General features: G+C 42.3%; 1 protein-coding gene across 1 annotated transcript; it reads left to right on the top strand.

The window, feature by feature from the left end:
* The first annotated feature begins 2774 nt into the window (after positions 1-2774).
* ZNF786 (zinc finger protein 786) lies at positions 2775-25827 on the top strand. Its single transcript, XM_041753103.1, has 4 exons — positions 2775-2879; positions 9938-10064; positions 20306-20458; positions 23519-25827. Exons 1-4 carry the CDS (start codon positions 2862-2864, stop codon positions 25600-25602), a joined length of 2382 nt encoding a protein of 793 aa, XP_041609037.1. The 5' UTR covers positions 2775-2861; the 3' UTR covers positions 25603-25827.

A 25827-nucleotide genomic window follows, 5' to 3' on the forward strand; every position in this document is an offset into this window, starting at 1 on the left:
AATGATGACTTTATTTATTTTTTATTTTTTGACTTAATTTATTTAAATGTATCTTGCAATGTTAAAGATACTCAGAAAGTGTAAAGAATGTTCACCTGTGAGCCCTTGGCTCAGTAATGTCATTAGCAGTACAGATCTGTAACTTAGATTGGGGTTACATCCCAGTAAACCTATTGTAAGTTGAAAATAATGTTTGAAACACCTAAACCTACTGAGCATCATAGCTTAACCCAGCCAACCTTGAATATACTCAAGGCACTTCATTAATCTACAATTGGGCAAACCACCAAACACAAGTCTAGTTTATAATAAAGTGTTGACTATCTCATGTAATGTATTGAATATTGTATGGAAAGTGACAAACAATGGCGGTGTGGGTACCAATGGTTGTAAGAGTATTGGGTTTTGCCCCTTAATGAATGCAGGGCTGATTGGGAACTGTAGCTCTCCAGCATCAAGAGAGAGGATCCTCCAGCATATCACCAGCCCAGGAAAAGATCAAAGAATAGTTTCTACTGAATGTATAGTGCTTTCACACCACCGTAAAGTTAAGAAATCCTAAGTGGTACCGTCACAAATTGGGGGTCATCTGTACTGGCAGAGCACCTGTATAGCCTTGGTTTTGATCTTCTCCTCCTCACTGCTTCCCCATCCCAGCTCCCACAGATTACTATTCCATTGAGTATTTGTTTCTGTACAAATGTCAGTATGCTTTTCCTATATATTACTTCTAAATATCTAGTGCTATTTTATATGTTCTAAAGTTTCTGTAAGAGGTACCATACTGTATGTAATCTGCAACATGCGTTTTTATTCAACATTATATTAATGCTATTCGTGTATGCTGTTTTTAGCTATAGTTCATTACTTTTGCTACTAGTTTGCAGTGTATGGGGAAAAACCCCCACAAGATACCCATCCTCTGGGTGATAGACATTTACATTGCTCACCTGTTTTTGCCCTTAAAACAGTGTTGCTGTAGAGTTTCTTAAATATGGCTCCTATGTAAATAATGCAAAAATAGCACCAAGGTAAGACTTGCTGGGTGATAGGATATGCACATCTTCCTAAGTAGATGCTGCATTTCCCTGACTAACAAGATAGAACATTTTTGTGTATTTATTGCCTATTCATTTCCCCCCTACTTGTGAATTCAGTGTTCGGTATTTTTCACATTTTCCTCCGGGTAGTCTTTTGATATTTAGAAGTTAATCTATATTCTCTGGATGCTTTTCCTTGTTGCAAATATCTTTTCCCAGTCTGACCTGATTTTGGCTATGCTATTGTGTTTTTTGATGTTAAAAAGTTTTAAATGTTAATCTAATTTAATGTATTGGTCTTTACTTTGTACTTTTGGTATTTTAAGACTATGTATATGAAAGTATTCAAGCAGCATTATTTATGGCCACATTTCTTCTTAAACTGCCCCTAATAATTTCATACTACCTTACCTCCTATGGGCTATGTTCTCCCAAAACTCATATGTTGGAGTCAGGACAGGACTGTATTTGGACACAGGGCCTTTAGAGAGGCAATTGAGGTAAAATGAATTCATTATGGGTGGGCCCTAGTCCAATATGGAAAGATTAGTAGGGCACTGAACACCTAGAGAGAGGAACAACTTTGGGAGGACTCAGGAAGAAGGTGCCCATCTGCTAACCAAGGAGAGTCCTCCTAGGAAAGCAGCTCTGCTGACATCCTGATCTCAGACTTCTGGCCTCCAGAACTTAAGAAAGTTAATTTCTGTCTTTAACCTGCCCAGTCTGTGGTGCTTTGTTAGGGCAACGCTAGCAGATTAATGTTACCTTGAATTATATCCATTTAAGAATATAGTTGTAAAATAATGAGAAACACGGAACACTTTGATGTGGTAAGTGAAAAACAAAAAGTATGTGTGTCTCAGAACCATATAAAAAGTACATGTCTGTGGACAGGGATGGAGATTTATATGAGGAAATAGAGCATTTCCATGAAAGTACCAGAATTATAAACAACTTTTATTTATTTTCAAATTTGCTTCATTGTTAAATTTCATACATTTTAAAAAAATTTATTAAAGAAAACCTGTAAGGTGGGGTAGCAATTACATATATCTCAGCACTTCAACCACGCAGGGTGCTTAAGAGTGAAAGACGGGTAAATTTAAGGTCCATTTCACATTTCTCTGATTTTAGAGACCGTAAATCCATGGGGTCAGCGATGCCAGGTGTCTGTCTGACTCCCTGAGAATGAATTCCCAACCTCCCGGGCCCCTGGCGGAAGGATTCTGAGACACACTCTGCACACATTCAGCGTGCCCGGCAGGACAGACTCCCCATTCCGCACTGCGGGGAGCTGCTCCTTGACCCCCGTGGCCGGCTCCCCTCCCGCGCCTTGTCCCCGGGATGGCCTCACAGACCATCCTACCCTGGCCTGGGGTCCCCTTAGGGTAAGAACCAATCAATCCCCGCATCCCCTTTCCGTCCCGGGCTCAGGGAAGAGCAAGTCTCTTCCCCACTTGCAGCTCCCTCTGCACGTCCACCTGTCGCTCTCCCTCTCTCCAGAGCCTTTTAGCGCTTCTGGGTCTGGGTCTCTGGTTTGGAAACTCCCGCAGGGCGCCAGGACCCACCACCCACCTCGCTGCTGCTGCTGCTGCTGCAGGAAGCCGAGCCTAGGCGGCTGCGGCGGCAACCAAGGGCTCCTCCGGGGCGCTGGGGGCGCTGTGGGGCGGGGCCGCGCTCAAGTCCCGGCGTGCCCCGCGCAGGGGCGGGCCTGCGGGGCTGGGCGGGGCGAGAGGCCGCGCGCCGAGGGAAGGTGTCGCGGGCCGCCGGGGGTGTCGGTTGGGCGACTCGGAGCGGGAGCCGGGCGGGGCGCGGAGGGCCATGGCCGAGCCGGCTCCGGTAAGAAAGGCTACCCGCGCGGACGCCGGGGTCGGGGCGGGTCTTGGGGCTCCGGCTCGGCGGGCACCCATGGGGTCCTCGCAGGGCGGCAGCGGAGGGCGGGGGAACGGAGTCTGGGTGCCGCGCGAGGCTCCGCGTGTCAGGAGCTGGGGGCCCCCGCGTCTGGGGCTCGGCGGCGGACGGGGGACGGGGGAGAATCTGGCCAGAGCCCGCGGTGCGTGTCAGCGCTGCCACTTTGACATCGCAGTTACTGAATTCACAACGAATGTTTTGAAAGATTTAAGATTCTGAGGGTTGAGGTGATTGTCCGTCCGCGGCTCGAATAAGATAATTCAGCCGCTAACTTTGTGCTGAGTGTAAGCAGGAAGGAAGACGGCTTGGAGGGAGTAGGGTAGGATGTAGAAACCTAGGCAGAGTGCACGTACTTGATTATTTAATGTCTGTTGTACTCGAGGTTTACAGGGTTGGCCATTACGGTTTTTTTTTTTTTTTTTAATTAGACACTTGTCTATTGACCATTTTTCCTGACTGCTAAACGAATTGCTAGTTATTTATTTCCAAATAGCGTTAACAGTCTCCACTAAGAAAACATAATATCTAGGATTGAATATTCAAAGGATATGCAACACCTTTGTGGAGAAATTCTAAATAAATGGGAAATAACCAGGCCTACAGATGGAAAGACTGAATACAGTAAAAATGATACTTTTCTTCCAAGTTAATATGTAGGTTTACTGCAGTTTTATTAAAATGGCAGATTTTTGTGAATTTAGACAAACGTTCTAAATTTCATCTGGAAAAATAAAGGTCAAAAGTATGATCCTGAAAAAAAGAACAATGAAAGGCGAATTGCCCTACCAGGTAATAAAACTTACTATAAGGCCATAGAATTATTACAGTGTTTTGTGTAGGAGTAGACACACAGAGCAGTGGAAACCCAAAGAGAATCCACATGCAGACTATACTGGGTTGAATAGTGTCTCCCCAAAATCCGTTCTTTCTGGAACTTCAGATTGTGACCTTATCAGAAGTAAGTTTGTTGCAGATTTAATTGGTTAAAATGAGACGATATCAGAATAGGGTTGGTTATTAATCCAGTGTGACTGGTATCTTTATAAGCAGGGATACAGAGACTCAGACATGCAAAGTGAGAATAGCCTGTTACAGTAGAGACAAAGATTGGAATTATGCACCTTTGAATCAAGAAATGCCAAGCATTGGGATCCCTGGGTGGCGCAGCGGTTTGGCGCCTGCCTTTGGCCCAGGGCGCGATCCTGGAGACCCAGGATCGAATCCCGCATCGGGCTCCCGGTGCATGGAGCCTGCTTCTCCCTCCGCCTGTGTCTCTGCCTCTCTCTCTGTCTCTCTCTGTGACTATCATAAATAAATAAAAATTAAAAAAACAAAAAAAAAGAATTTCATTTAAAAAAAAAAAAAAAAAAGAAATGCCAAGGATGTGGCCAGCCACTACCAGAAGCTAAGGGAAAGCCTTGGAACAGATTCTCCCCTAGAGGCTTAGAGACAGCATGGGCCTGCTGACACCTTGATGACAGACTGCTAGCCACTAGAACTATAAGAGAATGTATTTTATTATTTTAAACCACCCAGTTGGGGTACTTTGTTACGGCAGCTTTCAGAAAGTAATACAGAGAACTTCAAAGCCAATGTTGGGACAACTGACTTTTCCAGTTGGAAAAAAGCATTAGGGGATCCCTGGGTGGCGCAGCGGTTTAGCGCCTGCCTTTGGCCCAGGGCGCGATCCTGGAGACCCGGGATCGAGTCCTACGTCGGGCTCCCGGTGCATGGAGCCTGCTTCTCCCTCTGCCTGTGTCTCTGCCTCTCTCTCTCACTGTGTGCCTATCATAAATAAATAAAAAAATTAAAAAAAAAAAAAGAAAAAAGCATTAAAGTAGATTACCACTGTATACCATAAAATATTATATTCTAGATAAATTTAAAATCTAAACATGAAAAGCAAAACTTAAGCCTATTGGAAGAAAATTGTAGAATATCTTTGTAACCTAGATAAAGAAAAATTTTTTAAAACAGAAAGCAAAATGACCTAAGGAAAGATTGATACCTTTGCATTGAAACCAAAAATTTATGTACAATATAAGCATAAGTAAACGGCTATACATAAGGAGAAAATATTTGTAACCTAGTTTGCTCAACAGTTAATCAGTATCAAATTACATAAAGGGGGAACCTGGGTGGTTCAGTTGGTTTGGCATCCAGCTCAGTTTCAGCTAAGGTCTTAATCCCAGGGTCATGAGATCAAGCGCCAAGTCAGGCTCTGAGCTTAGCACAGAGTCTGCTTAAGACTTTCGCTCCCTCTCTCCCCCCATCAAATAAATCATTTTTAAAAATTACATAAAGTAAGTCCCAGAAATGAAATGACAAGTGACCCATTAAAAACATAGGCAAAGGATCTGAACATGCAGTTAAGAGATCTGAAAACAAATGGTCAATCAGTAAAAGAATGGATTAAAAATTGTGACATATTCAGCCGATGGAACATGACACAAAGTTAAATCAGTTCTCTGTATATCAACATGGACAGATCTCAAAATGTTGAGTGAAAAATGCAAGCTGCAGTATAATAAAGGATTTGTGCATAAAAGACAAAGCAATACTTATTTATAGTTACTTAGGTGTATGTAAAAATTAAAAACACACACTGAAAAGTTACATGCATAATAATGTTTGCTTCTTGGAAGAAAAAATAGGACTGAGTATAAAAACTGTTGTGGGATCCCTGGGTGGTTCAGCAGTTTAGCGCCTGCCTTTGGCCCAGGGCGTGGTCCTGGAGTCCCGGGATCGAGTCCTGCGTTGGGCTCCCAGCATGGAGTCTGCTTCTCCCACTGCTGGTGTCTTTGCCTCTCTCTCACTAAGTCTATCATGAATAAATACATAAAATCTAAACAAACAAACAAACAAAAAAACAGTGTTGATGAGGGACTAAAATGAACTTGAGTTTCTTTTTTTTTTTTAAGATTTTATTTATTTATTCATAAGAGAGAGAGAGAGGCAGAGACATAAGCAGAGGGAGAAGCAGGCACCCCGCGGTGAACCTGGGGCAAGACTCAATCCCAGGACCATGGGATCACCACCTGAGCCGAAGGCAGAAGCTCCAGCTACCCTCAGTTTGTCTCCTAGAGTTGAGTCTTATGGTTTGCCTCCATCTCTTTATCTTATTTTATTTTTTCTTCTGTCAGTGACATGTTACGAAGTAAAGAACTTAATTAAAGCACAGTTTTATGCATGTTAAATTATTAAAAAATAAACTATCTTGAAAACTACCTGAAATTTGCTAATGGAATTGGGTACAAGGAGTAGTGCTTGTGAATTATTGTGAAGTGGAAGGACCATTATCTGAAATCAGTTGGAAAGTTGTAACACCAGGTGTGGATAGGTAGGGTTTATAAAACAAGGTACTCTGAGGTAGCTCGGAGATTCTTCAAGAGTATGCATATGTATATTCCCACTTGGCTCTCTTTGTTCAGCTAGCACAGTTTGTTACCCTTGCCACTACTGGCATTCTGTACTGGATAATTTTGTGTTGTGGGGGGCTTATCTTGTGCATTGTAGGATGTTTATTGGCATCCTTGGCTTCTCCCCATTAGATGCAAGTAGCAGTCCCTACCCAATCATGACAAAAATGTCCCTAGATTTTGCCAAATGGCCCCTCAGGTAAAATTGTCCCTAGGTAGAACTGACCTCAAGTTTCTCACAGACAAAATTGCATATAAGCAAGTGAAAAATTTTGTGGCAAATTATTCCCTATGTTAATCAATCATGTTAGAGCAAATTCACATTTTTAAAAACAGTAGAAATGACTTTCACTAAACTTAAAATAATTTCTTTTTTTTCTTAAAATAATTTCTAATTTAAATGTAAAGGAATTATTTAAAAACATAAATCCAAGTTTCATATTGAATATAACAAACGTGAATAAAAATAAAAGTTAACACAGGCTGTACTTTAATACCCAAGAAAAATAAACACATGGCAAAACATTTGGAGTTAAATCCGATTTAAAGAAAACAATAGGGGTGCCTGACTGGCTCAGTTGGTAGTGCATGTTACAACTCTTGATCTTGGAGTTGTGAGTTCAAGTCCCACATTGGGTGTAGAGATTACCTAAAAGAATGAAAAACTTTTTAAAAAGTGTATTTTGAAAAAAGCCAAGTAATTAGAGTACTTTAACAAATAAATAGTTTACATATTTCTAGTTACATACCTTAGAAAGTGTTCAATTTATCCAAGGCCATCACAATAAAAAATAAAAATGTTTTATATTTATTTTTTTTGAAGATTTTATTTATTCATGAGAGATACACAGAGAGGCAGAGACATAGGTAGAGGGAGAAGCAGGCTCCTCACAGGGATCCCAGTGTGGGTTTTTTTGTTTTGTTTTGTTTTAATGTTTTAAACACATTTGCATGCATTATTTTTTCTAATGCATTGTTTTGAAAAGTAGTGAAATTCAAAACCAATTCTTGATAAACTCTTAGTATTCTAGAAACAAGAGACATCGGGATGCCTGGGTGGCTCAGCAGTTGAGTATCTGCCTTTGGCTTGGGTTGTGATCCAGGAGTTCGGGGATTGAGTCCCACATCGGGCTCCCTGCATGGAGTCTGCTTCTCCTTTTGCCTATGTTTCTTCCTCTCTCTGTGTGTCTCTCATGAATAAATAAATAAAATCTTTAAAAAGGGGGGGCACCTGGATGGCTCAGTGGTTGGGTGTCTGCCTTCAGTTCAGGGCATGATCCCAGAATCTGGGATCAAGTCCCACATCAGGCTCCTTACGGGCAGCCTTCTTCTCCCTCTGCCTGTGTCTCTGCCTCTCTCTGTGTCTCTCATAAATATATAAATAAATAAAATATTTTTAAAAAGAGGCATCTTGGTGTTAATAAGTCAAAGGAAACCAAAAAATATTACTTGTAAACCACTACAAACACTTCCTTTGAAGAATAAGATGCATACTATCATCACTATTACTTGATATCATTCCAGCCAGTACAGTAAGAAAGTCAGGCTTAAATCATTAAAAGAAGTGTTAATTTGTAGATCTCCTTCTCTATGTAGACAATCCAAGGCAGTCAATTGAAAGTGTTAGCCAACAAGGGAATTCATTTCCAAAATAAACATAAAAATTAACTTTCCAAGCTTTCATAATTAGAAAATTTAGTGGGATAAACCCCTCAAACATGGTAACAACAACAAAACCCCTCTACAGTCCCTAGGAATTAACGTATCAATTATATAAGGTCTATATGAAGAAAGCTAAATTTAACTGAAGCACATAAAAATGTCTAATAAATGAGATGTCTCTGGGTGGAAAGATCCCATATTTTAGAGGTCCAGTTCTTCCAAAATTAACATGTTAGGCATATTCCTAAATCCCAATAGAATTTGTATACGTTTGACAAAATAATATCTTTGCTTATGTATATTGAAAACAGACAAATTCAAGACACTTTCCCTGTGGAAAATGATGGAGGTGATGGTGGATGACTGTGTCCTCTTAAATAGTAAAATATCTGATAAAACTATAAGAATTAAACTGTGCAGTACTGGAGCAAAAAATAGATGCATTCACCAGTAGAACAAGAATATATCCAAGTATAAATGGAAGTCTAGTTAATGAAAAACTATCCCAAATCAATGATAAAAGAATATTCAATGAATTTTATAACAAGCTGAATATCCACTTATGAAAAGAATTCTATCCTTTCTTGTTATGATATGCAGAAATAAGCTCCAGATGGAAAAAAGTCTAATTCTAATAAAAGTTGTACGAATGGTATGAAGAATTTAGGAGAATATTTTATAATTTTAGAATAAGAAGTCTTCCAAACAAGATACTAAACCCTGAAGCCACAAAAGAGGTTCTTCTGAAAAGTATAATACAAGAAAAAAGCAGTGTGAGGGGTGCCTGAGTAGACAGACATGCACAAAGATGTGGAATGCCCCCCCCCCCCACTGAAAGTATGAAAAGGATGCTAGGCCTCACAAATTAATGCAAATTAAAATAATGAATACAGTTTTTTTACCCATCACATTGGCAAAAAAAAAAAAAAGTGTAAGAACAACCTGTGCTGGCAAAGGTGTAAAGAGAGAAGTCTCATTAACAACAGCAGAAATGCCGAATTCTTTTTGGAAGGCAATCGGATGGTATTTATTAAACAACATGTTTAATACCTTTTGATTTAGTAGTTCTCCTTTTTAGGTTTTATCTTACAGAGGTGAAAGCATTAATATATCAGGGAGCATATCAGAGCATTGTTTGTAATTTATAAAGGAAATGGAAACAATGTATGTACCATCACAGGGTGGGGTGTGGGGTGGTGGTGGTGGTGTATATATACCCACCTCATGAAATATAATGCAATTTACAAAAACCTGGTTTTGCCTATACACATTGACCTGGAAAGATACCTGTAATATATTAAGTGAAGGAAGTTACGCAGTGATTTATTCACCCTTTTTAAATTTATTTTTTATTTTAAAGATTTTATTTATTCATGAGAGAGAGAGAGAGGCAGAGACACAGGCAGAGGGGGAAGCAGGCTCCATGCTGGGAGCCCGATGTGGGACTCAATCCCGGGTCTCCAGGATCACGCTCTGAAGATGGCACTAAACTGCTGAGCCACCCAAGCTGCCTTCAACCTTGTTTAAAAAAAAGAAAAGAAAAATTCTTTACTATCCATATGTGTATATAGTTTGAACAAGCATCAAGAGCTCTGGGCAGTGTAGTGGTTAACAGCAGAACCACATGGCTGCAGTGGGGGCAGGAGTAGTTCCCAAGGAAGAAGTTGCTAAATAGACAAAAACAGTGTCCACTACTAAAGTTATTTTTTTAAATTGAGGAGGAGGAGCACTTGGCTGGCTCAGGGATAGAGCATATGACTCGATCTCAAGGTTGTGAGTTCGAGCCTCACCTTGGAGATAAGAGTTTACCTTTAAACAAAAAGAAGCAAAAATAACTTGATGAGAAGGAGTTGAAGTCCTTTTGAAGTACTAATGCCTATATATGTATTATGTCTATAATTTCAGCTACCCCTGACTTTTGAGGATGTTGCTATTTATTTCTCTGAGCACGAATGGCCGAATCTAGATGCATGGCAGAAGGAGCTTTACAAGCATGTAATGAGAACCAATTATGAGATTCTTGTTTCTCTAGGTAAGAAGTGTTCAATTTTGTGGGTAAGTCCTAGAACTGGGTCTGGGAGAGGTGTCAGTCACTTGGTGCTACTGTTTGTTATGTCAGATTTCTCAGAAATTAACTCAGAAAGGTATTTTTTACCCGCTTTACCCGCGAGTCCTGTTTGTTAATACCTTGTAAGCACTGCTAATCCTACTCAGGGGTAGACATTGTGATGTGAGAATATTCAAGACTGTGTGATGTGTATTGTGGTCAGAAGTAACTAAGTCAGGGCTTTTAGTCACCAACACTGGTTGCTGTGATTTCCATATGGGAGCACTCCTGGCTCATGTCCATAATGTGCCTGTATATCTTTACCCTAGGATGTCCCTACCTATCAGTTTTTACAGTGGGGTCTGTATAACTCAGGAAAGCTAGAATATTTCCCTGCAAAGAGATTTTGTAAGGCTATACCCTGAAATGTTTAACAGCAGTTGTCTCATCATGGTTATGGTAATGGGTTCTTTTTAGCTTTCTTGCTTACTTGGTCTTTGTGTGTGTGTGTGTGTGTGTGTGTGTGTGTATATATCTTATATATATAATATATATAATATATGTTATATATTATATGTATATAATATAATAATAATATATAGACAGAGGAGGGGCAAGATGGCGGAAGAGTAGGGTCCCCAAGTCACCTGTTCCCACCAGATTACCTAGATAACTCAAATCATCCTGAAAACCTATGAATTCAGTCTGAGATTTAAAGAGAGAACAGCTGGAATGCTATAATGAGAAGAGTTCACAATTCTATCAAGGTAGGAAGATGGAAAAAAATAAATAAAAAGCATCCAAGGGGGAGGGGCCCCGCCAGGAGCCGGGCTAAGGCCCTGTGCTAAGGCCGTGTGTTAAGTGCCCCCAGGACAGGAGAGCCCAGGCCTGCAGGAGCAGGAGCTTCACCAAACTTCCCAGACGGAAAGGCACAGGGAGCTCAGGCAGGACCCAGGAGGGGCGGGGATGCCCTCAGGCTCCCAGGGACACCAACAGAGGACCTGCACCCCAGGGAGAGCGCCCCACACCCTGCTGCCGAACTCCCTAAAGGGCTGCAGCACGTGCCCCGCAGGGCCTCGGGAGCAGCTCAGGAGGGGCTCGGGTGGAGTCTCTGCCTGAAGGGGGCTGCGTGGCCAGTGAGTGGGATTCCAGCAACGCAGGCCACAGAGCCCGGGGTGCTGGGGCCCAGGATTAGGCGCTCCCTCTGGGACATGAGGAGGCCAGGAGGACACAGGGCAGCAAGGACGCTCCTGCCGCAGGAGCGGGCCCTGAGCTATGCAGATCCTCGGCCCCGCCCCCGGAGCATCCAGGACCCTGCAGACTGAGAGCTGTGGCAGTTACTACGGAGCTGACTCCAGAGCTGGAGAGCTGGCCACTGTTTTTGTTCCTCCTGGGGCCTCACAGGATAAACAACCCCACTGAGCCTCACAGTGGCCTCACAGTATAAACAGGATAAACAACTCCCACTAAGCCTTGTACCAGGCAGGGGCTGAGCAGCTACCCCAGGTGCTCACACCTGAGAATCAGCACAGAGGCCCCTCCCCCAGAAGACCAGCTAGATGGACAGGGGAAAAGCAAATTATTGACCAAGCAGCACTGGAAAGTTCCAGGGGAAGTCGAGGGATTTACAGTATATAGAATCAGAGGATACTCCACCTTTTTTGTTTTCTGTTTGCTCCTCCCCCCCTTTTTTTCTCTTCTTTTCTTTTTTCTCTTCTCCCTTTTTCTCCTTTTCCCAGTACAACTTGTTTTTGGCCACTCTGCACTGAGCAAAATGACTGGAAGGAAAAATTCACCTCAAAAGAAAGAATCAGAAACAGTCCTCTCTCCCACAGAGTTACAAAATTTGGATTATAATTCAGTGTCAGAAAGCCAATTCAGAAGCACAATTATAAAGCTACTGGTGGCTCTAGAAAAAATCATAAAGGACTCAAAGAGACTTAATGACTGCAGAATTTAGATCTAATCAGGCAGAAATTAAAAATCAGTTAAATGAGATGAAATCCAAACTAGAGGTCCTAACAACAAGGGTTAACGAGATAGAAGAACAAGTGAGTGACATAGAAGACAAATTGATGGCAAAGAGGGAAAATGAGGAAAAAAGAGGAAAACAAAAGATTGTGAAGATAGGTTAAGGGAAATAAATGACAGCCTCAGAAGGAAAAATCTATGTTTAATTGGGGTTCCCAAGGGTGCCAAAAGGGACAGAGGTCCAGAATATGTATTTGAACAAATCATAGCTGAACACTTTCCTAATCTGGGAAGGGAAACAGGCGTTCAGATCCAGAAAATACAGCAATCCCCACCCCCCCCCCAAAAAAAAACGCTCAACACCTCGACATTTAATAGTGAAGCTTACAAATGCCAAAGATAAAGAAAAGATCCTTAAAGCAGCAAGAGACAAGAGATCTAACTTTTATGGGGAGAAATATTAGATTAACAGCAGACCTCTCCACAGAGACCTGGCAGGCCAGAAAGGGCTGGCAGGACATATTCAGGGTCCTAAAAGAGAAGAACATGCAGCCAAGAATACTTTATCCAGCAAGGCTCTCATTCAGAATAGAAGGAGAGATAAAGAGCTTCCAAGATAGGCAGAACTGAAAGAATATGTGACCACAAAGCCAGCTCTGCAACAAATACTAAGGGGGATTCTGTAATAGAGGAAGTCCAAGGGAACAATCCACAAAAACAGAGACTGAATAGGTATCATGATGACACTAAATTCATATCTTTCAATAGTAACTCTGAACGTGAATTGGCTTAATGACCCCATCAAAAGGCGCAGGGTTTCAGACTCAATAAAAAAGCAAGACCCATCTATTTGCTGTCTACAAGAGACTCATTTTAGACAGAAGGACACCTACAGCCTGAAAATAAAAGGTTGGAGAACCATTTACCATTCAAATGGCCCTCAAAGGAAAGCAGGGGTAGCCATCCTTACATCAGATAAACTAAAATTTATCCCGAAAACTGTAGTGAGAGATGAAGACACTATATCATACTTAAAGGATCTATCCCACAGGATGACATAACAATCATCAATATTTATGCCCTGAATGTGGGAGCTGCCAAGTATATCAATCAATTAATAACCAGTTAAGAGATAATTAGATAATAATACACTTTTACTTGGTGACTTGAACGTAGCGCTTTCTACAATTGACAGGTATTCTAAGCACAACATCTCCAAAGAAACAAGAGCTTTAAATGATACACTGGACCAGATGGATTTCACAGATATTTACAGAACTTTACATCCAAATGTAATTGAATACACATTCTTCTCAAGTGCACATGGAACTTTCGCCAGAATAGACTACATACTGGGTCACAAATCAGGTCTTTTTTTTTTTTTTTAATAAATCAGGTCTTAACCGATACCAAAAGATTGGGATCGTCCCCTGCATATTTTCAGACCATAATGCTTTGAAATTAGAACTAAATCACAAGAAGAAGTTTGGAAGGATTTCAAGCACGTGGAAGTTAAGGACCATCCTGCTAAAAGATGAAAGGGTCAACCAGGAAATTAGAGAAGAATTAAAAAGATTCATGGCAACTAATGAGAATGAAGATACAACCATTCAAAATATTTGGGATACAGTAAAAGCAGTCCTGAGGAGGAAATACATAGCAATACAAGCATCTATCCAAACACTGGAAAGAAAAAGACAAAAGCTAACCTTGCACCTAAAGGAGCTGGAGAAAAAACAGCAAATAGATCCTACACCCAGGAGAAGAAGAGAGTTAATAAAGATTTGCGGAGAACTCCATGAAATAGAGACCGGAAGAACTGTTGAACAGATCAACAAAACCAGGAGGTGGTTCTTTGAAAGAATTAATTAGATAAACCATTAGCCAGCCTTATTAAAAAGAAGAGAGAAAAGACTCAAATTAATAAAATCATGAATGAGAAAGGAGAGATCACCACGAACACCAAGGAAATACAAACGATTTAAAAAACATACTATGAGCAGCTATACGCCAATAAATTAGGCAAACTACCAAAACTGGAACAGGAAGATATAGAAAACCTGAACAGGCCAATAACCAGGGAGGAAATTGAAGCAGTCATCATCAAAAACCTCCCAAGAGGGGCATCCCTGGGTGGCTCAGCAGTTTGGCGCCTGCCTTTGGCCCAGGGTGCGATCCTGGAGTCCCGGGATCGAATCCCACGTCGGGCTCCCGGCATGGAGCCTGCTTCTTCCTCTGCCTCTCTCTCTCTCTCTCTCTTTCTCTCCTCTGTGTCTATCATAAATTAATAAATCTTAAAAAAAATAAGCAAGAATGACCAAAATATTAAAAACAAACAAACAAAAAAACTCCCAAGACACGAAAGTCCAGGGTCAGATGGCTTCCCTGGGGAATGCTATCAAACGTTGAAAGAAGAAACCATACCTATTCTACTAAAGCTCTTCCGAAAGATAGAAAGAGATGGAATACTTCCAAACTCGTTCTATGAGGCCAGCATCACCTGAATTCCAAAACCAGACAAAGACCCCACCAAAAAGGAGAATTATAGGCCAATATCCCTGATGAACATGGATGCAAAAATTCTCAACGAGATACTAGCCAATAGGATCCAATAGTACATTAAGAAGATTATTCACCATGACCAAGTGGGATTTATCCCCGATTTGCAAGGCTGGTTCAACACTTGTAAAGCAATCAATGTGATTGATCAGATCAGCAAGAGAAAAAGCAAGAACCATAGTATCCTCTCAATAGATTCAGAGAAAGCATTTGACAAAATATAGCATCCATTCCTGATCAAACTCTTCAGAGTGTAGGGATAGAGGGAACATTCCTCAACATCTTAAAAGCCATCTATGAAAAACCCACAGTAAATATCATTCTCAGTGGGGAAGCACTGGGAGCCTTTCCCCTAAGATCAGGAACAATACAGGCATGTCCACTCTCACCACTGCTATTCAACATAGTACTGGAAGTCCTCGCCTCAGCAATCAGACAACAAAAAGACATTAAAGGCATTCAAATCGGCAAAGAAGAAGTCAAACTCTCCCTCTTTGCAGATGACATGATACTCTACATAGAATACCCAAAAGACTCCACCCCAAGATTGCTAGGACTCATACAGCAATTTGGCAGTGTGGCAGGATACAAAATCAATGCCCAGAAGTCAGTGGCATTTCTATACACTAAGAATGAGACTGAAGAAAGAGAAATTAAGGAGTCAATCTCACAATTGCACCCAAAAGCATAAAATACCTAGGAATAAATCTAACCAAAGAAGTAAAGGATCTATACCCTAAAAACTACAGAACACTTTTGAAAGAAATTGAAGAAGATACAAAGAGAAGGAAAAATATTCCATGCTCATGGATTGGAAGAATTAATATTGGGAAAATGTCAATGTGACCTAGGGCAATTTACGCGTTTAATGCAATCCTATCAAAATACCATGGACTTTCTTCAGAGAGTTAGAACAAATTATTTTAAGATTTGTGTGGAATCAGAAAAGACCCCGAATAGCCAGGGGAATTTTAAAAAAGAAAACCATAGCTGGGGGCATCACAATGCCAGATTTCAGGTTGTACTACAAAGCTGTGGTCATCAAGACAGTGTGGTACTGGCACAAAAACAGACACATAGGTCAATGGAACAGAATAGAGAACCCAGAGGTGGACCCTGAACTTTATGGTCAACTAATATTCGATAAAGGAGGAAAGACTATCCATTGGAAGAAAGACAGTCTCTTCAATAAATGGTGCTGGGAATATTGGACAGCCACATGCAGAAGAATGAAACTAGACCACTCTTTTTCAGCATACACAAAGATAAACTCAGAATGGATGAAAGATCTAAATGTGAGACAAGATTCCATCAAAATCCTAGAGGAGAACACAGGCAACACCCTTTTTGAACTCAGCCACAGTAACTTCTTGCAAGATACATCCATGAGGCAAAAGAAACAAAAGCAAAAATGAACTATTGGGACTTCATCAAGATAAGAAGCTTTTGCACAGCAAAGGATACAGTCAACAAAACTCAAAGACAACCTACAGAATGGGAGAAGATATTTGCAAATGATGTATCAGATAAAGGGCTAGTTTCCAAGATCTATAAAGAACTTATGAAACTAAACAGCAAAGAAACAAACAATCCAATCATGAAATGGGCAAAAGACATGAAGAGAAATCTCACAGAGGAAGACATAGACATGGCCAACAAGCACATGAGGAAATGCTCTGCATCACTTGCCATCAGGGAAACACAAATCAAAACCACAATGAGATACCACCTCACACCAGTGATAATGGGGAAAATTAACAAAGCAGGAAACCACAAATGTTGGAGAGGATGTGGAGAAAGGGGAACCCTCCTGCACTGTTGGTGGGAATGTGAACTGGTGCAGTCACTCTGGAAAAATGTGTGGAGGTTCCTCAAATAGTTAAAAATAGACCTGCCCTACGACCCAGCAATTGCACTGCTGGGGATTTACCCCAAAGATACAGATGCAATGAAACGCCTGGGACACCTGCACCCCGATGTTTATAGCAGCAATGTCCACAATAGCCAAACAGTGGAAGGAGCCTCGGTGTCCATCGAAAGATGAATGGATAAAGAAGATGTGATTTATGTATACAATGGAATATTACTCAGCCATTAGAAATGACAAATACCCACCATTTCCTTTGACGTGGTTGGAACTGGAGGGTATTATGCTGAGTGAAATAAGTCAGTCGGAGAAGGACAAACATCATATGGTCTCATTCATTTGGGCCATATAGAAAATAGTGAAAGGGAATATAGGGGAAAGGAGGAAAAATGAGTGGGAAATATCAGAAAGGGAGACAGAACATGAGAGATTCCTAAGTCTGGGCAACGAACTAGGGGTGGTAGAAAGGGAGGTGGGTGGGGGGTTGGGGTGACTGGGTGACAGGCCCTGAGGGGGGCACTTGAGGGATGAGCACTTGGTGTTATTCTATATGTTGGCAAATTGAACACCAATAAAAACTAAATTTATAAAAAAGGTAAAAAAATATAATAATATATACATATATATTACATGTGTTTATATACACATGTATATACAATATACACATAAATACATATATGTATGTACATATATACTATATATACAAATATACAAATATATATATACATTTTATGTATCAATGAATGATAGTCTTTGCTTCCTTCTCACTCCTGCACTTGTTAATTGCCCAAGGCCACCATTGTTAACCTTTTTTGTTTTAGTTCTTACTGTGCTTGTCTCCAATCTATCATGCTTACATCCCTATTACTTGATTTATTAAGTTTAGCAGCATTACTTATTGCTATGAAAAATGAGGCATTAACTCACTTAAACTTTCTGCTATCTCCTTTTTTCCATTTTTCCTTAATTTTGTTTTTTTTTTTTCATGCCTCTATTGGATACATTTATAATTCAAATTTCTAGATCAAGTTCCATCAACTTTATATCTCTTGTTTCCTTCAGTGTATGAAGAGAATGCAGTTAGTTCTTCTGTGCTTCCTGCCACCTCTCTGGCTACCTCCTCGTGGCCATATGACTTCCTTTATATTGCAAGGTTTCTAATACTTTATATCTATTCCATTGCCATAAGTAAGTTTTCCAGTCTTTATGGATACAGTGTTGTTTCTAAAACACAATCCAAGACATTATGTATTTTTATTGTTGCCAAAGAACCAATTAAAGTAATTGAATCTGTAGAGAAAGAAATATAATCCTATATTGTTAATCCTGTTCCACCCCAAAATTATGTCCCAAACATCAGGATCAAATGGATTCAAATTGGTATATCATTGTGGGTTTAATTTAAATTTCCTTAATAATTAATGATGGTGAGCATCTTTTCATTTAAATATTTTCTTAGGAGAAATGTCTATTCAAATACTTTGCCCATTTTTAAATTGGTATATTTGTCTTTTTGTTATTTTTAAGAGTTCTCTGTTTGTTCTGGATACCAGAACATTATCAGATATATGATTCACAGGTACTTTCTCCCATTCTGTGGGTTGTCTCTTCACTTTCTTGATGGGTATCCTTTGAAGCACAGAAGTTTTTAATTTTTATGAAGTCCAGTTTCTTTTCTCTTGTGTTGCTTGAGCTTTTGGTGTCATACTTAAGAAACCATTGCCTGATCCAGTTACAAAGATTTACTTTTGTGTTTTCTTCTAAGAGACTTATTGTTTCAGTGCTTACATTTAGGTCTTTGATCCATTGTTAGTTAATTTTTATATATGGTGTGAGGTAGGGATCCAACTTCTTTTGTTTATGGATATCTAGTTGTCCCAACAGCATTTGTTGAAAAAACTGTTCGTTTCCCCGTTGAATTCTCTTGGCATCCTTTGGGAAAATCAATTGACCATAAATGGAGAAGTTTTATTTCTGGATTCTCAATTCTGTTTCATTGATATGTGTGTTTATCTTCATGCCAATACCACACTGTTTTGATTACCATTATCAGTTTGTCAATTTCTGCAAAAAAAAAAAAAAAAGTATGTTGGGTTTGGGGAATATTGTTATCTTAATAATGTTAAGCCTTCCTATTCATAAATGTTGAAATATCTATTTATTAATCACCTTTAAAATCTCTTTCAACAATATTTTAATTTTTACTGTATAAGTGTTACGTTTTTTTAATTTAGTTTATTCTTTAGTGTGTTATTCTTTCTGGTGTTAATGTAAATTGAATTATTTTCTTGGTTTTATTTATATATTTTTTATTTTTATTATTTTAAAAGATGCTGGGATTTCAACAGATGAAGACTGAGAATAGGTATATGGATTTAAATAAAAGATAGTGATTCCTTTTCTCATGAATTCTTGGAAATTGAAGGCAGATTTCAGAGGGCAAGGAGGAATCTAGAACAGTGATCAGTCTCCACATGTACTATATCACTTTGACATTTTAACCCTGAGGCATTACCTGGCTGACCCGCTTTCTCTGATATGAACTATACACTGATCTCCCTTTAACAATCTATGAAGCATACTTTAGGTTCTGTTAAATAGACATTATTTTTAAAAAGTTTTACTTGAAAATATGTAAAATAAACATTTCTTATAGGGAAATGGGGTCACATATTAGAGAATCTTGTAACTATTTTCATTTGCTTATTTCATTGCTTGCAACACTTCATTACAACACTTTTTTATTCTAACAGAACTCCACCATGTTTGTGGTTGTGATTAACACTGTAACCAGTGGACTTCTGACAATATTTCAGCTGGAAAGCTACCTACTTTTAAATTATCTAGGACAGGCATTCCAGTTTTTAAAAAAATTTTATTTATTTATTCATGAGAGACAGAGAAAGAGAGAGGCAGAGACACAGGCAGAGGGAGAAGGAGGCTCCCTGCAGGGAGCCCTATGGGACTTGATCCTGGGTCCCCAGGATCACGTCCTGGGCTGAAGCCAGTGCTAAACCACTAAGCCACCCAGGCATCCCAAGGCATTCCAGTTCTTATTTTCACAACCCCCCCCTTTTTTTTCCACAAACCTTTGGAGTTCAATTTGCCAACATATAGCATAACACCCAGTGCTCATCCTGCCAAGTGCCCCTCTCATTGCCCATCACCCAATCACCCCAATCCCCCCCCGCCCACTTCCCCTTCCACTACCCCTTGTTCATTTCCCAGAATTAGGTGTCTCATGTTTTGTCACCCTCGCTGGTATTTTCACTCATTTTCTCTCCTTTCCCTTTATTCCCTTTCACTAATTTTTATATTCCCCAAATGAATGAGACCATATAATGACAAACACTCTTTCTTCCCATGGTATCTGCAGTACTATTCCACCATTCTCAAAGCATGCTATTAGTGAGTTTTATGAAACCCATGACAATACATACTGCTAGGCATATGGGGACCAAGACAGGATTTAAATAGTACAACTGATTTAACAGGTCCAGATAGATTAGGAAGTACAGTTAGGATGTGTGGGCAGTTTTGCTCCTCCTTGCATAAACCTGTAATCTATTTTTTGACATCTTGTCTCATACATTTTCCCAGGAGTATATTTTCTAATAAATTTATTTTTTATTGGTGTTCAATTTGCCAACATATGGAATAACACCCAGTGCTCATCCTGTCAAGTGCCCACCTCAGTGCCTGTCACCCAGTCACCCCCATCCCCTGCCCACCTCCCCAGGAGTACATTTTGAAACATAAAAGCAACTCCGTGTGTTTTAAACTTAGTGCTGAAAGAAACCAAAGTACCCTGTCTGACTTCTTTGTGCAGATGGCAGACTTCCCAAACCAGAACTAATATCCTGGATTGAACAGGGGAGAGAGTTCTTCAAGAACTGGGGAGAATCACAGAAATCAGGAAACATAATTTGCCCTTCTGCTGATTTGCAATTTGATCCAGTTATCGGGGGACATCTGCTTTGGGGTGAGTATTAAGAATGTAGGGCCCTATCCTTAAGACATCACAATGTGTATCTTTGTTCAGTTCTCTGATCTCATCTTCCTGCTTGGCTGGGCTGAAGCTTGACATCTGTGTATTCTAGAGAAACACAAAGTATAGTAGTTAGGAGTACGGGTTCTAGAGTCTGTGTCTGGATCTTGTCTTTTCTGGGTCACCTTGGACAAGTTGTTCAACCTGTCTATATTTCAATTTCCTGACCTATAAGATGAAGATAATAAATAAAAGTACCTATATTATAGGACTATATACGTTAACATATGTAAAGTGTTAAAGTGATACATGAAACACAGTAAGAGCTCAGTAAATGTAAGCTATTGCTAGTAGTAGGGAGGGCGAGGGGGACAGTGGCAGGAATCAGAGACTGGTTATCCAAATTCTAGGAAGCAAAATTGCTTCCTTCCTATCTGAAGACTGTTGACTCTACTTGAATACCTAAAATTAGGTCTCCTCTGTTTTTTCTTGGTATGATGGGAGAGTCTGGGATTTTTGGATTCTTTTAAAAAAAATATTTATGTTAGGGACACCTGAGTGGCTCGGTGGTTGGGCGCCTCCCTTCGGCCCGGGGAATGATCCTGGGGTCCCAGAATCAAGTCCTGCATTGGGCTCCCTGCATGGGGTCTGCTTCTCCCTCTGTCTGTGTCTCTCCCTCTCTGTGTGTGTCTCTCATGAATAAATAATTAAAATCTTTAAAAATATATTTATTTCATTTATTTGAGAGAGAGAGAGAGAGAGAGAACAAGCGGGGTGGGACACAGGGCAAAGGCAGAGGGAGAGAATCTCAAGCAGACTGCCTGCTGAGTGTAGAGCCTGACTCGGGGCTCGATCTTACAACCCCAAGATCATGACCTGAGCCAAAACCAAGAGTTGGTTGCTCAACCAACAGAGCCACCCAGGTGCCCCTGAGATTCTTGGATTCTTAAAAGTCAGCATTAAAGTATGGAATGACAAAGCCAATGGGAGCATCATTCCAAGAAATGTCAACAGTTTGTTTAGTTTTTTGCTGCTTCTTTCTGGATAATAATGGAGTTTTGCTCCACAAGTTATTTCAATTTTTACCCCCTGTTATCAGTTCTTCCAGAAAACCTTTTTAAAAGGTTTTTGGGGGATCCCTGGGTGGCGCAGCGGTTTGGCGCCTGCCTTTGGCCCAGGGCGTGATCCTGGAGACCTGGGATCGAATCCCACATCAGGCTCCCAGTGCATGGAGCCTGCTTCTCCCTCTGCCTGTGTCTCTGCCTCTCTCTCTCTCTCTCTCTCTCTCTCTGTGACTATCATAAATAAATAAAGATTAAAATATATTAAAAAAAATAAAAGGTTTTGGGCATAGGGATGAGGAGCAGAGACCAGAACCTAGGCCCTGCTGCCTGGCCTTAGGGACAGTCCTTTGGTCACATGAAACTGTGGTGTTAGGGCCTATTAGTGACAGTGCTGCCATGACTTCTTGACTCCAGGAATGTCTGCACATCAAAATGGCACAAGTCTGGGATCTCTGGGTGGCGCAGCGGTTTAGCGCCTGCCTTTGGCCCAGGGTGCGATCCTGGAGACCCGGGATCGAATCCCACGTTGGGCTCCCGGTGCATGGAGCCTGCTTCTCCCTCTGCCTGTGTCTCTGCTTCTCTCTCTGTGTGTGACTATCATAAATAAATAAAATTTTAAAAAAAATGGCACAAGTCTGATGGTCCTGTAGTCATGGTGGTGATGAGCACTTACAGGTGCTTGTGGTATGCCAGGCACATGCGCAGCACCATACATGCGGGAAGTCACTTTATAATCATGACCACCATTTGTCCTGTTGCTTCCCTGTGTCTGTCCCTGTGTCTACAGAAGAAGGAACGAAAGCCAAGAGAACTTAGCTTGACAAAGGCTACACAGTAGAGAGATGGGATTTGAACCCAGACAGTCTGATTCCAGAGCTTTGGCCCTATGTTTAGGCCCTGTATTTTCTTTTCTTTTCTTTTTTTTTTTTTTTAAGATTTTATTTATTTATTCATGAGAAACAGAGAGACAGAGAGGTAGAGACACAGGCAGAGGGAGAAGCAGGCTCCGTGCAGGGAGCCCGATGTGGGACTCAATCCCAGGTCCCCAAGTTCATGCCCTGGGCCGAAGGTGGTGCTAAACTGCTGAGCCACCTAGGCTGTCCTTTCCTTTTTTAAAGTCTTATTTATTTATTTATTTATTTATTTATTTATTTATTAAAATAAATTTATTTTTTATTGGTGTTCAATTTGTCAATATACAGAATAACGCCCAGTGCTCATCCCATCAAGTGCCCACCTCAGTGCCCGTCACCCAGTAACCCCCACCCCCCCGCCCACCTCCCCTTCCATCACCCCTAGTTCATTTCCCAGAGTTAGAGTAAGAGTTACTTCTGATATTTCCCACTTATTTTTTCTCCTTTCCCCTTTATTCCCTTTCACTATTTTTTATATTCCCCAAATGAATGAGACCATAGAATGCTTGTCCTTCTCCGATTGACTTATTTCACTCAGCATAATACCCTCCAGTTCCATCCATGTCGAAGCAAATGGTGGGTATTTGTCGTTTCTAATGGCTGAGTAATATTCCATTGTATACATAAACCACATCTTCTTTATCCATTCATCTTTCGATGGGCACCGAGGCTCCTTCCACAGTTTGGCTATTGTGGACATTGCTGCTAGAAACATCGGGGTGCAGGTGTCCTGGCGTTTCATTGTAAAATTTTATTTAAGTAATCTCTACACCCAGTGTGGGGCTTGAACTCATGACTGCGACATAAGAGTCACATGCTCTTTCAACCTAGCCAGCCAGGTACCCCTATATTTTCTTCTTTAAAGATACATATTTTTTCAGTTTAGTTTTAGTGCTCTCACTAAACTCTCAGCCATGAAATAGAACCACATTGAAATGTCCCTGGTTGTGGAGCTCAGTGGGAGCTGGGTTCCCAGGTCCCCAGAGGTCACCATCACCTCTCCCTTTCCTGGTGACATAAGCCTTTAGTCATGCCACAGACAGGAATACTGACTGAATTTTTGTTTCCCATTTCAGGAAGCCAACAAGCTGTGAATTCAGTAGAAGCTAAGTGCCTTTTCCAAGTAGATCCACTAGAGGGCCAGTGCTTCTCTAAACCTTCAGAAGGAGTAGGAGGTATTTCCTTCAGGCCTGACCAAAGCATGGCCCTCATGAATCCACACAGACATGACACGCAGGCTCCATTTCCAGTAGTCCACAGTTCCAGGGAGCCTACCCAAGGAGAAGGAATCTCAAGTCCTAGAACTCTGGGTCTCACTGGCTTCCAGGAAGTTCCCTCCTGGGAGGGCACCCAGCACCCTTGCGCTGTCTGTGGAGAAAGTTTTTGGAAGAAGGACCACTTAGAGAAGCACGAGGGGAGCCACCTGAAAGACCAGCCACGTAGGTCCTGGAAGAAGTTCCGCAAACAAGCTGAGCCACAGCAACAGCGGAGCCTCCCTCAGTGTCAGAGGCGCTTCCCGTGTCATGATTGTGGGAGGAGCTTCCGCCTGAAGCAGTATTTGCTTAGACATCTGGCTGTCCACGCAGGGAAGAGTCCCCTGCAGTGCCCTGAATGTAAAATGTGCCTCCCGCACAAGCAGACACTTCTCAGCCACCGCCTGTGGCACAAGGAGAGGCCTTCCCAGGGCCCCGGATATGACAAGAGCTTTCTCCCAAAGAGCAGCGTGCAGGCCCCGCCCAGCCAGCCCAGCGGGGAGAGGTTAGTCTGTGGTGGAGAAGGTGAGGGGGCCCTGTCCGGGGAGGCTAAGCTGGCCCGTGTGCCGTCGGGAGGGAAGCCAGACCCCGGGTGGGCCGGTGACGAGTGCCACCACGCTGAGAGGCCCGCGGAGGCCCTGCAGCGCCACCCCGAGAGGCCGTTCGTTTGCGTGGAGTGTGGTAAGCGCTTCACCGCACGGTCCAGGCTGGCCATCCACAGCAGGATACACACGGGAGAGAAGCCCTTCCAGTGCCCCGAGTGTGACAAGAGTTTCCGCCTGCGCGGCCTGCTGAGGGCCCACCAGCGTGCGCACGGTGGCGAGAGCCCTTTCTCCTGCAGGAAGTGTGGCAAGGGCTTTGCCAAGCAGTGTAAGCTCGCGGAGCACGCCCGCATGCATAGCGGGGAGAAGCCGTTCTGGTGTGCGGCGTGCGGCAGGAGCTTCCGCCAGAGGGGCCAGCTGCTAAGGCACGAGCGCCTGCACACAGACGAGAAGCCCTTCCAGTGCCCCGAGTGCGAACTGAGCTTCCGGCTGAAGAGCATGTTGAGGGCACACCGGCTGTGCCACGGCGGGCAGAGGCCATTCTCCTGCGCGGAGTGCGGCCGTGGCTTCACGCACCAGTGCAAGCTCCGCGAGCACCTGCGGGTGCACAGTGGCGAGAGGCCCTTCCAGTGCCCCGAGTGTGACAAGAGCTTCCGCCTGAAGGGCATCCTGCAGGCGCACCGGCGCACGCACAGCAAGGAGCGGCCCTTCTCGTGCGGGGAGTGCGGCAAGGGCTTCACCCGCCAGTCCAAGCTCACCGAGCACTTCCGCGTGCACAGTGGGGAGAGGCCGTTTCAGTGCCCTGCCTGCGACCGGAGCTTCCGCCTGAAGGGGCAGCTGCTGAGCCACCAGCGCCTACACACCGGGGAGAGACCCTTCCAGTGCCCTGAGTGCGGCAAGAGCTACCGAGTCAAGGCGGACATGAAGGCGCACCAGCTGCTGCACGGCGGGGAGATGCCCTTCTCCTGTGAGTGCGGCAAAGGCTTTGCCAAGCAGTCCAAGCTCATCGAACACGTCAGGACGCACACGGGGGAGAAGCCTTTCCAGTGTCCCAAATGTGACAAGAGCTTCCGCCTAAAGGCCCAGCTGCTCAGCCACCAAGGCCTGCACACCGGGGAGAGGCCTTTCCGCTGCCCCGAGTGTGGTAAGAACTTCCGGGAGAAGGGACACATGCTGCGGCACCAGCGCATCCATAGGCCTGAGAGGCCGTTTGCCTGTGGCGACTGTGGGAAGGGCTTCATTTATAAGTCCAAACTCGCGGAACATGTCAGAGTGCACACAAAATCCTACAGTGCTCCCAGTGAGCCTGACATTAAGAAAAGGCTTAGCCAGCTATTTGCAATGATAGAGGCTGACTGGAGTTGAGGCCAGGTAGGGCATCCAGAGCCTTCAGCAGAGTTGATGTTGCCGCCTGGGAAGCCACAGCAGCCATGGCCAGACCAACTAGGGGACAGAGTTTAGGAACAGAGGTCCTTTTTTTTTCTTTTCTTTTCTTTTTTAATAATAAATTTATTTTTTATTGGTGTTCAATTTGCCAATATACAGAATAACACCCAGTGCTCATCCCGTCAAGTGCCCCCCTCAGTGCCT

Source organism: Vulpes lagopus, chromosome 4 (genome assembly GCF_018345385.1).
Source record: "Vulpes lagopus strain Blue_001 chromosome 4, ASM1834538v1, whole genome shotgun sequence".
NCBI classification, from domain to species: domain Eukaryota; kingdom Metazoa; phylum Chordata; class Mammalia; order Carnivora; family Canidae; genus Vulpes; species Vulpes lagopus.